This window comes from Amyelois transitella, chromosome 4 (genome assembly GCF_032362555.1).
Source record: "Amyelois transitella isolate CPQ chromosome 4, ilAmyTran1.1, whole genome shotgun sequence".
NCBI lineage: Eukaryota > Metazoa > Arthropoda > Insecta > Lepidoptera > Pyralidae > Amyelois > Amyelois transitella.
The window spans coordinates 4,173,214-4,191,195 of NC_083507.1; the positions used below are offsets into that span (position 1 = coordinate 4,173,214).

Genomic DNA, 17,982 nt, shown 5'->3' on the forward strand with positions numbered 1-17,982 from the left:
TCAACCCATTACTTCCCATTATTTTTGACGCAACTTGTTGTCAAGAAAGAATTTTAAATCATTTTTCACAACTGGTTGAGAAACTCAGTTGCCATGGTCGATAAAAATTTTCTTGGTTGGCAACTAGTTGCTTACAAAGAAAAAAAAATCCTTATTCGTAACTAGTTGCCGATAAGGAATTGAAATGTCTTTTTCTCAACCGGTTGCGAAGTTTGGTTGCCATGACGGCCGAAAGGGATTTGAACAGGGTCATATAATTTGACTTACTTGACTTAAGATCCTATGTCCCCTAGCTGGGGCAGAGGGCATCCACAGTGCGTTGCCATCCTGCTCGGTCTTGAGCTTCGCGTTTTATTTCGCTCCAAGTCTTCCCAAGATTCTTCACCTCTGCGATGATTGTCCTCCGCCAGGTCTGTTTAGGGCGGCCACGTTTACGCTTTCCTTGGGGATTCCAGTCTAGGGCTTGCCTCGGTATGTGTTCGGGGTCCCTTCGGAGCGTGTGGCCGATCCAGTTCCATTTGCGGCGTTTGATCTGCTGGTCGATCGGAGTCTCACCGCAGCGTTCCCACAGGTCTACGTTGGAGATTTTCTCAGGCCAGTAAACACCGAGAATACGGCGAAGACAGCGGTTAATGACGACTTGGAGACGGTGCGAGATGTCTTTAGTCACCTTCCATGTCTCACACCCATACAGCAAAATGGTTTTCACATTGGACCGGAATATTTTGAGCTTAACTCTCCTAGTCAGTTTCCGTGAATGCCATACGGACGGAGCTGTGCGAAGGTTGCTCTTGCCTTGGCGATTCTCGAAGTGATGTCCTCTTCGGTCCTTCCAGTTTCCGACACTACGAAAATTATATTCATATTCAGTCATATAATTTAACTGATGTTAAACATCAGACTAAACATCATGACTGGCATGTTTTCAAAACTTTTAAACTTTATATGACTGATTTATATTACAAATTTTCAGATATTATCTTACTATAGAAACTATATGATTTTTATAATGAAATTACATATTAGTTAATGTCATGATTATTTAATAAATTTAAGCAATATATTAAATAATCATGACATTAAAAAGCCATTGTATTACAGTGGTAGAAGATATTCACAAGAAAAGGGAGCCACTATGCACCATGGATGGTATTTACCTCATCACTCCATGTGAAAAATCAGTCCACGCTCTCATCAATGACTTTTCAGTGGGCAACCGCATCATGTACAAAGCTGCCCATGTCTTCTTCACTGAAGGTATAATATAAAGTAATAAATATAATGTTATTTCCCTTTAGCTTGTAGGTTATTTTGTTTTCTATTCTGCATACCTCTAAATGCAATTCACAAACTTTAATTTGAGGACATTATTGGTTAAAAGTTGTGTTTTTATAAAAATAGGTTTGTCCTTATAATAATTAATCAGTGATATTACATTCCGCCATGTAGATGTATGCCTTCCATTCATTTGCAAATTGCTAAATGCCATTATTGTTTAGTTCATGCTTCTTTTATTTGCATTTTCAATTTTCATTTTTATTTTAATTTTACAGCTTGCCCTGATGCATTATTTGATGAAATCTCACGTAGTCGTCTAGCTAAATATATAAAAACATTAAAGGAAATCAACATAGCTTTCATTCCATATGAACAACAGGTTTGTCTTAATTATTTTCACATCAACATTTGTAGGGTTCTATTAAAGCTTTCTGTTTAAAGACTGCCTCAAGTTGGTTTTAACATATTTGGAATGTTATTTTACACGCTGCATTAGTATGCCCTGAGGAGTTATTCAATGAAATCTGTAAGTCTTCTGCTGCAAGGAAAATCAAAACTTTGAAGGAAATTAACATTGCGTTTTTGCCCTATGAAAGCCAGGTAAACATGTCCTTAATTTTTGCATACATGAAGTATAAAATATAACTTTTAATGTTTTTTCATACTGTAAATTCTGCTTATGTGACCTGAGACATTTGTATTAGATATGTTTGAAAGTAATTCCTATCTATCCCCATGTGACAGCATTTATTTAATTTCGGATGTTTTAAGCTATGATTAGAATGACAGAGATTTATGTTTCGCCTTAGGTATTTTCTCTGGACTCTCCAGAGACCTTTCAATGCATGTACAATCCAGCGCTCGCGCAAACACGCAACGCCAACATGGAGCGCATTGCCGAACAAATTGCTACACTCTGTGCTACGCTGGGAGAGTATCCATCCGTACGCTATCGCAGGTATGTTTTAAATAATAATTAATGTACATTGAAATGTCTAACCATTGAAAAATTGTTATCTTGGCAAGAGGATAGTGCAAAATATTAAACGAGCCTTCGACCTTGCAGATTAATTAATGCGTAATTTGTAAAAGATTCTAGATTATTGTCTATTATATTTTTATTTTGTTTTAGTGACTGGGAGCGTAATGTGGAACTGGCCCAGCTGATTCAGCAGAAACTTGATGCGTATAAGGTATTATATGTATTCTTATGTAGGAAATTACTTTTATGTTTTTCTGTCTCATTTAGTGTAAAACAAAACAGTAAGTAATTGTAATTATTTTCCTTTCCGTAAAAGGCCGATGAACCAACAATGGGCGAGGGTCCCGAAAAGGCTCGCTCACAGCTCCTGGTCCTGGACCGCGGCTTCGATTGCGTCTCTCCTTTGCTACACGAGTTGACTCTCCAAGCTATGGCTTACGATCTTCTGCCCATAGAAAATGATGTCTATAAGTAAGATAATATTGTTGATAACTTAACTCTATTTAGTATTACTTTGATCTAAGCAATTAACATCTTCACTCAAATCTCACTAAAATATTATACGCCATAAAGTTTCTTAAACAAATTATATATGTTTATTTTTATTGTACAATATTCATACAGGTGTATGCATTATCTACTAGTTAACCATTGGTACTAATAGGAAATATGTATGTAATCCGTTTTAGATATGAGGCATCCCAAGGGCAACTGAAAGAGGTTTTGTTGGACGAGAATGATGAGCTATGGGTGGAACTGCGACATCAGCATATAGCTGTTGTGTCCACCTCTGTCACCAAGAACTTGAAAAAGTTCACTGAATCCAAACGCATGGGCGGTGGTAAGTTAGCCGTTCATATTATTCACCTCTATGAATTTTAATAAGTAATTTTAATAGGTTTTAGATTAAGGTTCTAAGCCCAGGAAGCTTGCACAAGATATCCCAAACATTTAACCGATTTTCGCATAAATGCCATGGTAAATACGACGCCGTAAAACTGTCAACCAATTTTTTATGCCATTTTACAAAACTACTTTTCATTATTTTTTCAGGAGACAAACAGTCCATGAGGGACTTGTCTCAAATGATCAAGAAAATGCCTCAGTACCAGAAGGAGTTATCTAAATACGCGACACATCTGAAACTCGCCGAAGACTGCATGAAAGCGTACCAGGGGTACGTCGACAAACTCTGCAAAGTGGAACAGGTTCGATTATCTTCATATCTGTAACTTACCTAGTTTACAACTAAACCAGCCAGTGATTATCAAGGGGATATGGATTTTTGTCATGTTTAGGTTTTAGTGAATAAAATAAAACCTGATAATATTTTAAATTAAATTGTCATAACAGTTTATTCCAATCAGTCTATTCTTCTGTAGAAAAAGATTTATTTTCGAAATGGAAAATAAATTAGAAATTATTTGCTACTTATTAGAAAGGATGTTTATTTAAAAATTATATCTTAAATTAGAATTAGCTCTTCCAAAGAAAAAGTATAGAATAGCGAAAGATTAAAATTGCGTTATAAATGTAAAATTTTATATCTTTCTTATTTCAGGATCTAGCCATGGGAACTGATGCTGAAGGTGAAAAGATCAAAGATCATATGCGTAGCATTGTGCCTGTTCTACTAGACCAGGTAATAATAGGACCAGGACCAGTAAATACCATGATTGACAATTTAATAAATCCAAAACATAATAATGAAACTTTAATAAAAATGTAAATGTGTTATTTGCTGTTGTTTCAGGCTGTCTCCAACTTCAACAAGATGCGCATTATCGCTCTGTACATTATGTCTAAGAATGGCATATCTGAGGAGAACCTGAACAAGTTGGTGACGCACGCGCAGCTCGAGCCTTCCGACAAGCAGGCGCTGCTGAACCTCGCCAACCTCGGCCTCAACGTTGTGCTGGATGTAAGGCTATTTTACAACTAGCTGTTGCCCTTGCGATTGCCACTTCTTGCCGTAGCCGAAGAAATCCTTTGGCAATATTTTTCAAGTTCAGACATGGGCCAGTTAGAATTTTATGACATGTGTGGATAAACAATAATTACACCAATCAATTCTATAAACCTGTTTTTTGGAAATGCACTAATCACAACGATGGGTACAGAAAGTTACATCCCACGCTTACATTAAATTCGCCAATATAATTTGATCTTACAGGGCAACAGAAAAAAGCAATATCAAGTGCCGAGAAAGGAGAGAATCACTGAACAAACTTACCAAATGTCGAGATGGACGCCCATTTTGAAGGTAACCATTTATGTGTGCCCCTAAAACGGCTTGTCAAATGGCAAGTCATTATTATATTTTCAATTATGCATAACTTTACCAGTTTTGCTGTGGTGTACAAATTAACAAATCTTTTTTTACCCAGGATATCATGGAGGACGCTATTGATGAAAAACTGGACCAGCGTCACTTCCCGTTCCTAGCTGGTCGCGCCCAGAGTTCCGGCTATCAAGCACCCACCAGGTGAACTTTGATTCTTATGCGCTTTTGTAAAGATACTCATCCTAGCATCAATAGGCTAGTTGACTGTTTTTTGGTCTTGGGTTTGGGTTTTGGTTGGTGTTCATTAGTTTATATTTGTTATTTTGGCCCAAAAAATATATAACATTTTTTTAAATATCTATTAAGTACCAAAAATTTCTTTATATGATTTTAATTTTTCAAAAACGAGCGTAAATGCTATCCGCCACCGCCGCTATGTAGTGTATTTATTATCTGTGCTCTGACGTCATAGTATAAACAAACATTTGACTTGAAATGATGTGTAGGGACTTATTTACATATAGTTTATATTTCTGACGTATCAAATTCAAAAATTAACACACATTTTTAAAATGGGGTTCATAGCGCTTTAAATTGTTAAAATTTATATATTTTGTTTTCCTTGATTTAATAGGATAGGAAATATTCATTTATTATATGAAATTCATTATGAGTTTAGTAGCCTGTTCCAGTTATCTCTTCACCTCTCTGAAGAGGAGCCCGGGTGCACTTTCGACCATGAACCTAGACCCTGTGATTCAGGTTTTTTCACTCAGCGTCTCTCATCTGACCTTCGCAACCTTTTCAGGGTAATTTGGTCCTTATTGAATCGTGGTTAGACATCCAGATTTTCTTAACGATGTTTTAGTGCATCAGTTGTCACTGAAACTAATGTACACAACACAGAAATAAGTCATATAGGATTTGAAATTGTGCCTGCACATCCAATGTTCACACATATTACTTATTCTTCAGACTGCCGCTGATAAACAAATAGTACCCTGTTAACCGAGCTTTGCTTGGTCTACCAGAGATGGCGCAGATATAGTTTCTTAAAACGCGGTTTTTAAAATGTTTATATATCTTGGGAACCGAGATTTTCTCGAACCTTGGTAAATCGATTCCTTGAGCCGAAAAGCCCCTAATCTGTAACTTTCATGAAAATCGTTGGAGCCGTGTCCGAGATCCTGATAATATACATATATACAAGAATTGCTCGTTTAAATATATTAGATAGATAGTTGTTTATTTTCTATTCCTGCGCTTAATATGAACGATTTAATATTAAAAGGTGTAATCATTTATTGTTTCAGTGTAAGATATGGGCACTGGCACAAGGATAAAGCTCAGCAAACCATCAAGAATGTTCCACGTCTTCTCGTTTTTATCGTAGGCGGTAAGTTATACCTTATTCCCCATAGTTTTTGATCAGTTGTAGTCACATCTTTTTCGAGCAATGTACGAGGCATATCCTAGAATGTAATTTGTCAAGACTAAATATTTATTTGATCATAACAAATATTGCCCTTAAATGCCTTTTTTTATATATTTATAATTCTTAATACAAGTTTTGACCCGAGATATTAATTTTATGATGATGAATGCATCATCAGCATAAAGCTGAAAAGAGATAAAGAAAAGTAACTTGATGGTCAGCGGAATGCTCGCGGTGCTCAGTATAAATTCCTTCGTGGTGATAACCGTACATTTCTCCATCGTCGTGCACCAATCAGACTTTACTTGTCAGCAAGTCTTCTCCACTTGTCCTGCATCCCCCTCTGCAATTATTTTACGACTTCAAACTTCCTTACGGAGATATTAGGCTCCTTATATATTTAACTAATTTGAAAGCGCTCCTCCCGCGTAAAACGAAATATCCCTTTAACCTCGTGGGAATTACAGAAAATTTATTATTTACATGTCAAATTTCAAGTTTTTAGACCCAGATGGGGTTGAGAGGGAAGTGAGTTTTCTAAGCTTTCTGTCTCACAAGAACGGAAAAGTTTTGTATAATATTGATGTAAATTATACTTTTGTTCTCGGAAAAAAGGGCCTTATTGAATGTTAATTATGGTAGAGATTGTCTAAGCTGAAGTGACGCGCCCCACCTTCGTATTTACGCACACAAGCAAATATCAAATATGGACGCAATACACCTAAACATCAATCGTTCATTTGCCGGTTAGGCTCAAACTGTTTTTCTCAAATTTGTTGAATTTTGTTGCCCAACTAGTTTAGTTGAACTTAAACGTTCGAGAGGAGAGGACGTTTTGTTTCATACAATATGACGTCGCTGCTCCATAGAGCGAGCGTGGTCGGATTTATCGCCCGACAAGTCGACCGTATTGTTCACGTGCAGATCGTAGTTCACTGAACAATCGACGCTACCACACAGATGAAGTGTCGTCATTAATATTTGCACTCACACATCTAAATAAACTAATTAAGTAGTGGGGCGCGTCACTTCAGCTTAGACAATCTCTATGTAAAAAAGCACCATACGTTCTCAGTGCTTCAAACTACTCCAAAATGGTGTACGAATTTCATGTAGAAGTGATGAGAACACAACACTTTCCATTTACAATAATATGAACCAATAATATATGTCGTTTTTTGTTGTCAGGAGTATGCTTTTCGGAAATTCGTTGTGCTTACGAAGTGACAGCTGCCCTCAAAAACTGGGAAGTGATCATCGGCTCTTCGCACATTCTCACGCCCGACACTTTCTTGTCCGATCTCAGCTCCCTCACCGCCTAAACGAGATTCACGAAGTACGCATTACGGTATGGATGACTTTAACTTGCAAGGCTAAAAATGAATAAAATGTCAGAGGAAACTTGGCGGAAACCGATTCAACGCAATACTGATAGATAAAATAGCACTCGAAATTGTACGGGAAAGTATAACAAAAACATTAAGCTACACTGTAAAACATTTACTGGTTTGTATACTCGATATAAAATTGCTGCAAAAGAAATAAAGCGTAATATTTTCCCCTGAGTTGAAGTTCCGTTGATAAGTTGTAGGTATTTTCGATATTCGGAACATTTTCCGCCAGGTTTTATTTATACTGCCTTGTCGGATTCTGACTTTAGATTTTCGATTAGCATTTTATTGAAATAGTCGATCTTTATAAAGTGATATAAGGTATTGTAATTTTGCAGCTACTTGCTGAGATAGACACCAATAATAGGCTTATCTATTGTCGACTTGATGTTAATGGTAGTACAATGTGACAAATAGAAAAAGCTGTTTTATTATTACATCCTTAATTTTCAATACCTAAATTTTTGTTCTTATTTTCTACGAGGCCTGTAAACATCGCTCCTAAAAAGATAACTTCGGTCATTTGTGATATTAAAAAATTATTGAAGTTAATTTTTGTAAATTATGTAGAATTATAGTGTTATAATTGTATACAAATGTTTTATAATTTAAGTCGTTCTATATTAAGTTATAAGAATTACTTACTTTTTTATTATATTATTAACTATTTCGTGTTGATGTTTCAAACATTCAATCTTTTTAATAATTTAAAAAAAAAATAAAAAATAAAATCTTTATAAAATAAAACCATGATCATTATTCAGGCGTGGATGATAAATAGTATTGTTGAAATATTGTGCTATCACTAGAATTAGACCGTGACGTGATCCTATGTAACTACATATTAGTAAAGGTTTAAATTTGTTTTATTAGCTAAACATCGCCTTGTTTCATTAATTTAATGCCAAATGGTTTAGCAGTGCGGATATTTCGTAGTGTGTAATTATGACAAATGCCCCAACAGAGAAATGAAAACATTAATAGGCACACCATAAGTTCATTCTGTCATGTTTAAATGGTGATATAATATTTGCTAGTATTAATAAAGTAGGAATTTTCGATCTTATTATTCTAAATGTTAAATCACATATACTGGATCCAGTTTTGTTTACATTCCAATAAATATTATATGTATGTACATTATATTATGATGTTACTCGCTTTTTCACTCGAGTCGTTTGTCGATTAGTATTAAAACTAGAATATATTTCTTACACATTACATTAGAAAGTAATCTTTGAAATCACAAGGTTATAATCAATTATTTGATTTGTCAACAAATTAACACTTTCAAAATGAATATGACATTAACATTGTTGAAGTATAGGGATGTAATGTTCACCTAGTGAACTATATATTCATTATTATAGCCTCTGAATATAAACTCTGTATGCTTTATCGTAATTTGTTTGAAAACTAAGGAAATACTACGATCATTTATAAATGTCGCAGGAAAATGAAGTGAACCAGAGATTTCGCGAAATCCCTAGGGATACCACGAAAGCACGGCATATGTTGAATATTCTTATTTACGACGCTTTCTTACTAAAATAGTCAGTGAAATGTCATTTCACTAAATTAAATCTAGTGAAATGTCAGAAAAACGGATACCTCCGAGTAAAAATCGTCCAATGTATCTCTCCCTCTCTCTACCCAAACGGACACAAGTGGGAGCGGAAGGAAGCCGCCGTGAAAGCGACCGCCGCGTCACGAATATGATCGATGGCACCATGTGGTTTTAGCGGGTTCAAGCCCCACATATCCCTAACTTTAACCTTCCCGAACCCGGCCGGGTAGACGAAGGTCTTTCCACACGTAAAAAAAAAGGTTAGGTTAGGTTAATAATTATGAAAGTACTTTTAAAAGGACTTAGCACGAACCTTTTTCATTCTGTATTTCACTAGATTTAGATGAGTGAAATGATATATCACTAGATTGAAATAGTATTTTGTCATATCACTAATAATTTTTAGTAAGAAGATGTATTAAATAGGAATATTCACCATCTTCCGTGATTTCGTGGTATACCGAGGGATTTCGTGAAATCTCTGATATCCTCATTTCTCTGCGACATAAATACATAAGGTAGTTTCAAATACCACAGTGTCATGATCACTGCTATCATGTGCAATAACAGTAGTTCATATTGTCTAACACAGTTAACTTATCAGTATTGGATTGTTAAGAGTTTCATTAAATTATTCTATATTATCTTTAATATTTTGTTTTTCTTTTATCTAAACCTTTCATATATTCTTGTTATCATAGTATTTATCTCTATGTTTGTTATATACTTGAAGTTTACCGTGGTGTCAACAGCCCAAATGACCCTAAGGTTATCGATTATTATTAAATATTATTAGATACAATTAAAACATTCAGTCATTACATGATCGTTGACTACGGCTCCCGACAACAATGGCTAAGGATCTAGTTATTCTTGCTTATTCCGGAGGATTGGATACTAGTTGCATATTGAAATGGTAAAACTCCTTAAATAAATTCATTTTTGATGCGTGATTTATTAAGATTTGATTTGTTTAACAATGATATTTTTTTTTAAAACTTGTTCGAAGGTTAATAGTACCTACCTATAGCTCAAAGATAAAGCTATCCCAATTATTTACTGCGCTTGTATGTTACCAGGTTAATTCAGCAAAATTATGACGTTGTTTGCTATTTAGCTGATGTCGGTCAGAACGAAAATTTTGAAAAAGCAAAGGTGAAAGCCAAATCGATTGGAGCCAAAGATGTAAGTACTTAAACTTTTTGCAAAGAAAATCCCGCGATTTCTTGTCCAGCCACACAAAACGAAGTATTGGTAGTCGAAATCCCGTTCTGAGTTTTTAGAGGCCTGCTGGCAGTGGGGTTATTGCGAGTTTTACCCGATCAAACTAGTCTAGCAAGTGGAATGGAAATGCATTAGGTGCATCTCAAACTAAATATGTATATGATTTTTCGTCCAAGAGGTGCATGGCATAAGATTCTTCGCGTCACTACTAGGTGGCGCTGATTAAATCATATACATATTTGCATTTAATTGCTCCAATCGTTTGATGAAATTAAACTCACATTAACCCCGCAGGTCTTCAACTCCAACAGATATCCACCTCTTTCTAAAGAATTAGTCAAAGAAAAGAAAGAAGTGCTTTGTAGAACTAAATTATTGATTTTAAGGTAATTGTGGAAGATTTACGTGAGGAGTTCATCAGCAATTACATGTTTCCGGCAATTCAAATGGGTTTAGTGTACGAAAGCCGATACTTGTTAGGAACTTCGTTGGCAAGACCATGCATCTCAGTTGGAATCGTCAAAGCAGCAAAAACATTGGGCGCCAAGTACGTCTACAGTTTTAATATTTTTCTCACTATAATGTGCATATCCTACTACTATTATAAAGGCGAAAGTTTGTATGGATGTTTGTTACTCTTTCACGCAAAAACTACTGAACCGATTACCATGAAATTTGGTATGTAGGTAGCTGAAGTCCCAGAATAACACATAGGCTACTTTTTATCCCAGAGTTCCCGCGGGATTGATAGGGTTTCCATGCGGACGAAGTCGCGGGCGGCCTCTAGTACTAAATATATACCAGTCTTCTGTACATAGAAAATATTTAAAAAAAATATTCATCGGGGGTGTTACTAGATCGACCCAAAATCCCAAAAGGTGATAAGAAATAATTTTTGTCTGTATATTCGAGCATGACTCGACTAACAATTAAATTTGATTACCAATAAGTATACTTAGCATCCTAGGCACAATACACCCAGTATTGTGCCTAGGATGCTAAGGACTTTAAATGCTCGAAAAAAGTACTATTCCGCGAAATTTGCGAAAAACCACCGCGGGAAATTTGGCATGTACATTATTACACAGTGTAGGGAAGGGAGCACTTGGAGGAGAATCGCGAAACATTGTCAAAGGCGCGCACCGCGTTCGTCTTCAGAGGGGTGAGGATGTTAACGCGGCCAACACCAGGAGAAAAAAGAAGAATAAAATAGCATTCGCTACTAAATTATTTTTCGACTTTCAGATACATTTCCCATGGCGCTACAGGTAAAGGAAATGATCAAGTGCGCTTTGAGTTAAGCGTTTATTCTCTTTGGCCAGAAGGAAAGGTATGTTGTGTGTCTCGTTCTATGTTCGGGTTTCGTACACCATAAAAATATGATTTAGCAGTGAAACTATGTCAAAATTGTATATTGCATATATTGTCATCAGAATACATATTAGGATACCTAAATATGATTTAAAGTGATGGAAAACGTAACTACCTACAAGTAAATACAAATCATCTTTCATCAAATGCAGGTGATAGCTCCGTGGCGTATCCCTGAATTTTTCCAAAGATTTCAAGGAAGAAGCGATCTAATCGAGTATGCCAAGAACGAGAACATACCTGTATCGGCAACTCCCAAGGAACCGTGGTCTACTGATGAAAACATCATGCATATCAGGTACCTACTTAATTTAGAATTTGTTGTCTCTATAGGTATAATGTCAAACTCAAATACTGCGGAACGGAAAGGCAATTGTATTTAAACCACAAAAAAAATCTGTTGCTGGGATCTAACCACTGAGCCACTAGTGAAGTTATCGCGCACGCCCTATAATTATCGATGCTAGCGACCATCTTATATGGTAAAATGATATGCGCAAAAATCACAGAAAATAAAATAATTTACGTGTTTTATTTCATAACACACGCACACGCAAACAATCGACGCAGGTCCTTCCTCTGCAGCGTCTCCGACTAAAGTATATTCGAAAGATTTCTATAACTGGTAGCTCTCACAGACTGTCATCGTTAGTCAAGAGAATGTATGGTTGCTCTATGAAAAAAATATAAAAAACTACTTATATAACAATATTGTTTATAAACTTAGGTATATGATATGATAGGGGCGAAATATGCAACATAAAAAAAAATCATTTAAAATAAAATTAAGTACCGGTGAAAATTAAGTCCTTGAATCGTATTTTGGATTTAGGATATTTTGAAACAGATTTTTTTCGAAAAATCAAGCGTCTGAATTTTAAAGTCACCTAGCCTGTACCTACTTAATTCAGAATATCTCTCCAAAAATTCACAAATTTTGATTTGCCGCACCTTAAAGCCGCTGAGATTTTGACCTGAGAGCTTGTTTGTTTCAGCAAAGGAAAAAAAAAAGAACAAATTTGTACGCCAGAGGCTCCGAATGCTTAATAATCACTGCCGCTGAATAATCACATTAATTTCCGCTAGTATTCTGGGAAATTATGTAATCTACATGCCTAATTTCAAATCTCCAGAAGGTTTGGGCTATGTAATATGCCAAAAAATCAGTAATGTCCTCTTTTATTTATTGTTAGATATGCTAAGTTTTCTTTCAATATACACTTACAGTTACGAATCTGGCGTACTTGAGGATCCAGCTTCAATACCACCTAAAGGTATTTACAAAATGACGCGTGATCTCCAGGATGCCGAAGATTACCCAACCACTGTAGATATTAACTTTGTGAAAGGTTTGTAAATTATTACTAGATACCTACTCAAATTTAGTTACTTATTACTACCACTTGTTAGGGCGAGGCATACTTTTAAATGTTCTGTTTCGCATTACAGGGTTTCCAAATTCAATACGTATCCCTAGCGGCCAAGAAAAGCCGTTGGTTATATCTGGTGTGCTGCCGTGCGTTCAGACACTCAACAAATTAGGAGGTCAGCACGGCATCGGTCGCATTGACATCGTAGAAAATCGCTTCCTAGGACTGAAGGTAATCTTGGGTTGGCTTTACAAAAATGTGTGCCGCTGGCATTACTGGGAACAATAACGAATAGAACCTCGCAAAATTTTTACCGTGAATGTCGTTAAACGAGAGGAAGAAGAAAAAATATATTTTGTGCCTATTGCTTTTCATCCCGTGCGTATTGTAAAAGTTATAGGAAAGACTCATAATTGGTGTCGTTTTAGGCTATAGACCCATCTCGTTGAGATTATCCAAATTTCATTTGAAATAACTTAATCTCAATTCGATCACTAATCCCTTCTTAGCTGGGGTTTCTTAGGGTGGCTGTTAAGAATGTAAATTCACTCCCATATTCATAAACATTCCCTTATAACAAACTAAACTTATTGGAGGAAGTTTAAGGTGTTCCCCAATTCGAATTTCGTATTGATAAGTAGTTAAAATCTCTCCTCCACATAAATATCCTCCAAAGAGGACAAGTCACGGTTTTGAACGAGTTTCATTTTTGTGAGATGGTACTTTTCTCAATGGCGATGACGTACCAAATAACGTACGATAACGTACAATCCACTTAGGATTCTTCTTTAAGACAATGGGCTAGCAACCTGTCACTATTTGAATCTCAATTCTATCATTAAGCCAAACAGCTGAACGTGGCCTATCAGTCTTTCAAGACTGCTGAGGCTCTGTGTAAACTGAAAATTACAAATACCTACGTGATTATATGAATGACTCAAAAGATCAGTTTTTGAATCTTTTGTGGATTATCATTCATAATCCACAAAATATTCAAAAACTGATATTTTAAAAAAAAGCACAACCAAGGCGAATAACCGAAGCGTCGCAATAGCAATCTAGTTCAAGGGATCCTCAACGTAGCTGCCGACCAACAGTCGTGCCATCTTTCATTAAACAACTTAATGAAAGACGACCTAAAAGAAAAAAATAAAATTATAATTTTTTATGTTTCTAGTCAAGAGGCCTCTATGAAACTCCTGCTGGCACCATTCTCAACGTGGCGCATATTGACTTGGAAGCATACTGTCTTGACAGAGAAGTATTACGGTACGGATATTTATCATTAGAGATCATATAATGATCTAAGAGGTAAAGAAATCAGTAAAAAAATTTCACCATTCACATTTTATTTTATGTTGATTTTATGCAGATCAGCTGCAATAATGTGTATGCCGCTGATCTGCTGCATTATTGCACACTATTGATGAGGGTATTTTTCCAAATTTAATGAAATGTAGCAAATTAATCCCTTTGTTCAAAAATGAGAGAAAATAGACCTTATTCTATATAAGCAAGGTCTTTGAGAAGATGATGCTCAATCAAATGCAACAGTATATTAAAATCAACAACATTTTCCATTCCCAACAATATGGCGTAGATCATTAGACACTTCTGCGCATATATTTTTGCGCTGCGCAATACATTTTTAATCTTATAATGTATGTTAGGAAAAATACCTCTAAAGGAAATAACATAATTTAGTCATGCCGTGGCTTAGGAAAGTCAGTAAATCATTTATGGGGAACTGTATACGATTTTATAATAGGTTGCCGGAGTCGGTTCTTGATATGCCTAACCAAAAATACAAAGTGTATGTAAAGAAAGTACTTAAGAAAGTGCGAAAAGGCTTATTATAGGACTGATTATTACCTGAATGATAAAAACATCTGGCTTGAGCTTGGCACAGGAACCTCATAAAGAATTTAAAATTGCCAATCCAAAAAAATATCGTATTTTTTTATTATTAAAATTTCATATCAATTAATCTGAATTCAAGTCAATTAATCTGAACAATGTATTCTCTCGTCCACATTGCTATTCTAAGTTTGGATAGTTGTGAAGTTGACGTTGTGGAAGAAAATGCTGCAGTGCAGTTTGTTACCGCTTTTCCTGTACTAACGCTTTGGAAGCGGCAGTAAACTTAGTTTTAAGTAATTTATTTGACATCAATCAATGTTGTGAAACCAAAAGATATGACAATTATTAAGTGATATGAAGTGTCCCTTAATTATGAATAAAAATTTTGAATTTGAAATTGAAATTTGAATTTGTTGCAGCATCAAAAAATCGCTCCAAAACAAAATGGCCGATTTTGTGTACAATGGTTTCTGGTTTTCTCCAGAGGCCAATTACACCCGAACCTGCTTAGAATTATCCCAAGAAAACGTCACCGGTACTGTAAGGGTTCAACTGTTCAAAGGAAATGGTAAGTTATCTTTACTATTCACGCTATACAGGGTGACATTTAAAACAACTGCATCCTTTTAAACATAGACTATACCCATGCTTCTGAGCTGTTTGAGCCTATTTTTATTTAAATTAAACGTCATCATTTTCACATTTAAAAAACCCTCAAAAACTACGTCACACGCTTTATTAAAGACCAATACTACAAAAAGAAATTAAAACTAAACATGTAAATAAATGTCTGAAAAATAAATAATTTTTCTAGTATCAAGATCAAGTAAAGTACAGAGTTGTCGAGATCGCTCAGCTGAATGAATTGTGTCGTTGACCTCTGAATCTTACGCTTTTCCGCCGGCCGGGGTGATACGACGTATTTAGGATCGTTGATTTTGAAACTTTTATTTTTTTCGTACTTTCTGAAATATGAACCGATATTTTTCTTTTAACGTTTTTAAATATCCTTTAGATGAGTACACTTAACAGTTAAATTTATGCAGTTGAATTAAAAGTCACCCTGTATACTTGCGTTAGAACAAACATAAGTACAATACATTGGTATATACAACTTTTCGCATCCCAACTTATATTATAAATCTATACTAATATTATAAAGCTGAAGAGTTTGTTTGTTTGTTTGAATGACGAAATTATTTTTGTGTTGAATAGACCATTTATAGAGGAAGGCTTTATATAACATCACGCTGCAACGCTAAGAAATAATAGAAAATGTGAAAAAAAACAAGGAAAATGATTCATCATTGAGGGCTTCAATAATGCCCAAAATAACTATTCCACGCGGACAGCTAGTGAATGATATGATGATTATTTTTAGATTACTTTTAGATCAAAGTAAACATCAGATGGCAAGTGTGATAGTGATATTGAAAGGAGAGTGAACGCGGGGAACATGGTGAATGGAGCTTTGCGTGCCTTTATGAACAGTCAGAAACTGTCCAAAAAGGCTCGCCTGGCTGTGCATAGGGGCGTGTTGGTCCCGACATTAATGTATGGGAGAGAAAGTTGGGTGTGACAAAAGAAGCACGAAAGCAGAATAAATGCGGTGGAAATTAAAGCGTTAAGGAGTATGATCGGTGTGAAATAGAGTGACCGAATAAGGAACAGCGTGATAAGGGAATTTTGTGATGTGAAAGAGGGTGAATGAAAGCAGGTTGACTAAGCAGATTACAAGGAGAGTGTGGAGGGAAAGGGCGGATTGGAAAGGCCTAGACGAACGTATCTTGATCAAATTAAGGACGTCCTGGCAAAGGGTCAGGACCAGAGTACCCGAAACCGCCGAGCTTGCATGAAGATAGTTATGAATGTGAATGAAGCGAAGGAAGTATGCAGAGATCGTGGCAAGAGGAAAGAGGTAGTCTCTGCCTCCCCTCCCCCTCCCCTCCGGGAAAAAGGCATGATTTTATCTATGTATGTATTCTTTTAGGTAAGTAGTCAAAAATCATTTAGTACATAATTTTTTTCGTAGATATTTATACCTAATTAATAGTAATTAGCTGATTTATCACTTATTTTCTTTTTTCAGTATCAGTGCTGTCCAGAGAAAGCTCCACAAGCATGTATAATAAAGAATTGGTGTCCATGGACGTTGCTGGTGGATTTTCTCCGGAAGATAGTACTGGATTTATAAACATCAACGCATTACGCCTCAAAGAATATTCTCGGTTCATGACACAAACTAAGATTTAATTTATTTCTTTTACTAGATACCTATAAGTAGGTACCTATATGTAATATACTTAAATATTTTTAGTAATTCACTGTTTTATTGGCATGTGCTACGTTCTTTGTGTTGCTTAGGAGTGCACTTAAAGTGGATTTCATTGGTTATTGTGCATTGGTTAGCACCTTAGCAAACTAATGTAGTTACATATACATAACTAGCTGTGCCCGCGACTCACACTTTCCATTATTTCTTAGCTCCAATAGTTGCAGCGTGATATTATATAGCCTAAAGCCTTCCTCGATAAATGGTGAACCAGTAGTTCCTGAGATTAGCGCGTTCAAACAAACAAACAAACTCTTCAGCTTTATAATATTAGTATAGATTTAAAAATTGAGTCATTGTCATTGGTAGGTTGAAATTACGCACAGTGTATCCCTATTTTAAAAAAATATCCATCTTCCGTTGCGTTGTGCGTATGACGTAGTCAACCATCTTCCATACAACCTCTGCATATGGGGCTATCTGTGATCTTCGTTTGGTTAGGTACATTTCTCATTGTGTCGCTTCAGGCCCTGCCAGCTACATTTCACGAAGGCTAACTGACGTTTAATTTTGCCCATTTAACTGACGTGTGATGACGGGTCTGGACCGCGTCACTAAATTATACAGATTGAGTTGGCCGCGAAGTAAGTTTGAAACTTCTGTAACAATTCAAAGTTCACAAAATTTTCGCCAAAGATTGATTTTAATAACACAGAGCTAATGGACCATTTTATTTTTGTGTAAAAAAAATGGTCCACCCTAACCCTAGCTTTGGAGTTTAAGTTGAGTTACAAAATTGTATCTACAAGTAGTGATCGTGATGATTTCATTCTGAACAATCGAAAAGTGATAGGTACTGTGCTTACCGTAAACCAAAACTTTAAAAGATATATACCACGGGGTCCTTCTTGTAAGTAAAATACAGCATGCCAATATACATACCTCACA

At 35.8% G+C, this 17,982-nt stretch overlaps 2 protein-coding genes across 2 annotated transcripts; both read left to right on the top strand.

Annotated features, from left to right (window-relative positions):
* Positions 1 to 1,073: 1,073 nt before the first annotated feature.
* LOC132904395 (protein ROP-like) lies at positions 1,074 to 9,588 on the top strand. The gene is made up of 13 exons (XM_060954707.1): positions 1,074 to 1,257; positions 1,554 to 1,657; positions 2,088 to 2,236; positions 2,411 to 2,471; positions 2,577 to 2,731; positions 2,950 to 3,101; positions 3,314 to 3,468; positions 3,822 to 3,902; positions 4,014 to 4,181; positions 4,434 to 4,523; positions 4,648 to 4,745; positions 5,858 to 5,940; positions 7,168 to 9,588. Exons 1-13 carry the CDS (start codon positions 1,074 to 1,076, stop codon positions 7,299 to 7,301), a joined length of 1,614 nt encoding a protein of 537 aa, XP_060810690.1. The 3' UTR covers positions 7,302 to 9,588.
* Positions 9,589 to 9,669: 81 nt separating this feature from the next.
* Positions 9,670 to 17,039, top strand: LOC106129411 (argininosuccinate synthase). The gene is made up of 10 exons (XM_013327968.2): positions 9,670 to 9,853; positions 10,017 to 10,122; positions 10,548 to 10,708; positions 11,407 to 11,491; positions 11,685 to 11,830; positions 12,760 to 12,881; positions 12,982 to 13,133; positions 14,080 to 14,171; positions 15,182 to 15,330; positions 16,852 to 17,039. Exons 1-10 carry the CDS (start codon positions 9,789 to 9,791, stop codon positions 17,013 to 17,015), a joined length of 1,242 nt encoding a protein of 413 aa, XP_013183422.2. The 5' UTR covers positions 9,670 to 9,788; the 3' UTR covers positions 17,016 to 17,039.
* The last annotated feature ends 943 nt before the right edge of the window (positions 17,040 to 17,982 follow it).

Excerpts from the sequence above, each read along its gene's own strand:
- LOC132904395 (XM_060954707.1), top strand. The coding sequence starts at position 1,074 with ATGACATTAAAAAGCCATTGTATTACAGTGGTAGAAGATATTCACAAG. Across the intron at positions 3,903-4,013 it reads TGCCTGTTCTACTAGACCAG|GCTGTCTCCAACTTCAACAA; the intron begins GTAATAATAGGA and ends CTGTTGTTTCAG. Across the intron at positions 5,941-7,167 it reads TCTCGTTTTTATCGTAGGCG|GAGTATGCTTTTCGGAAATT; the intron begins GTAAGTTATACC and ends TTTTGTTGTCAG.
- LOC106129411 (XM_013327968.2), top strand. The coding sequence starts at position 9,789 with ATGGCTAAGGATCTAGTTATTCTTGCTTATTCCGGAGGATTGGATACT. Across the intron at positions 10,123-10,547 it reads AATCGATTGGAGCCAAAGAT|GTAATTGTGGAAGATTTACG; the intron begins GTAAGTACTTAA and ends ATTGATTTTAAG. Across the intron at positions 10,709-11,406 it reads GCAAAAACATTGGGCGCCAA|ATACATTTCCCATGGCGCTA; the intron begins GTACGTCTACAG and ends TTCGACTTTCAG.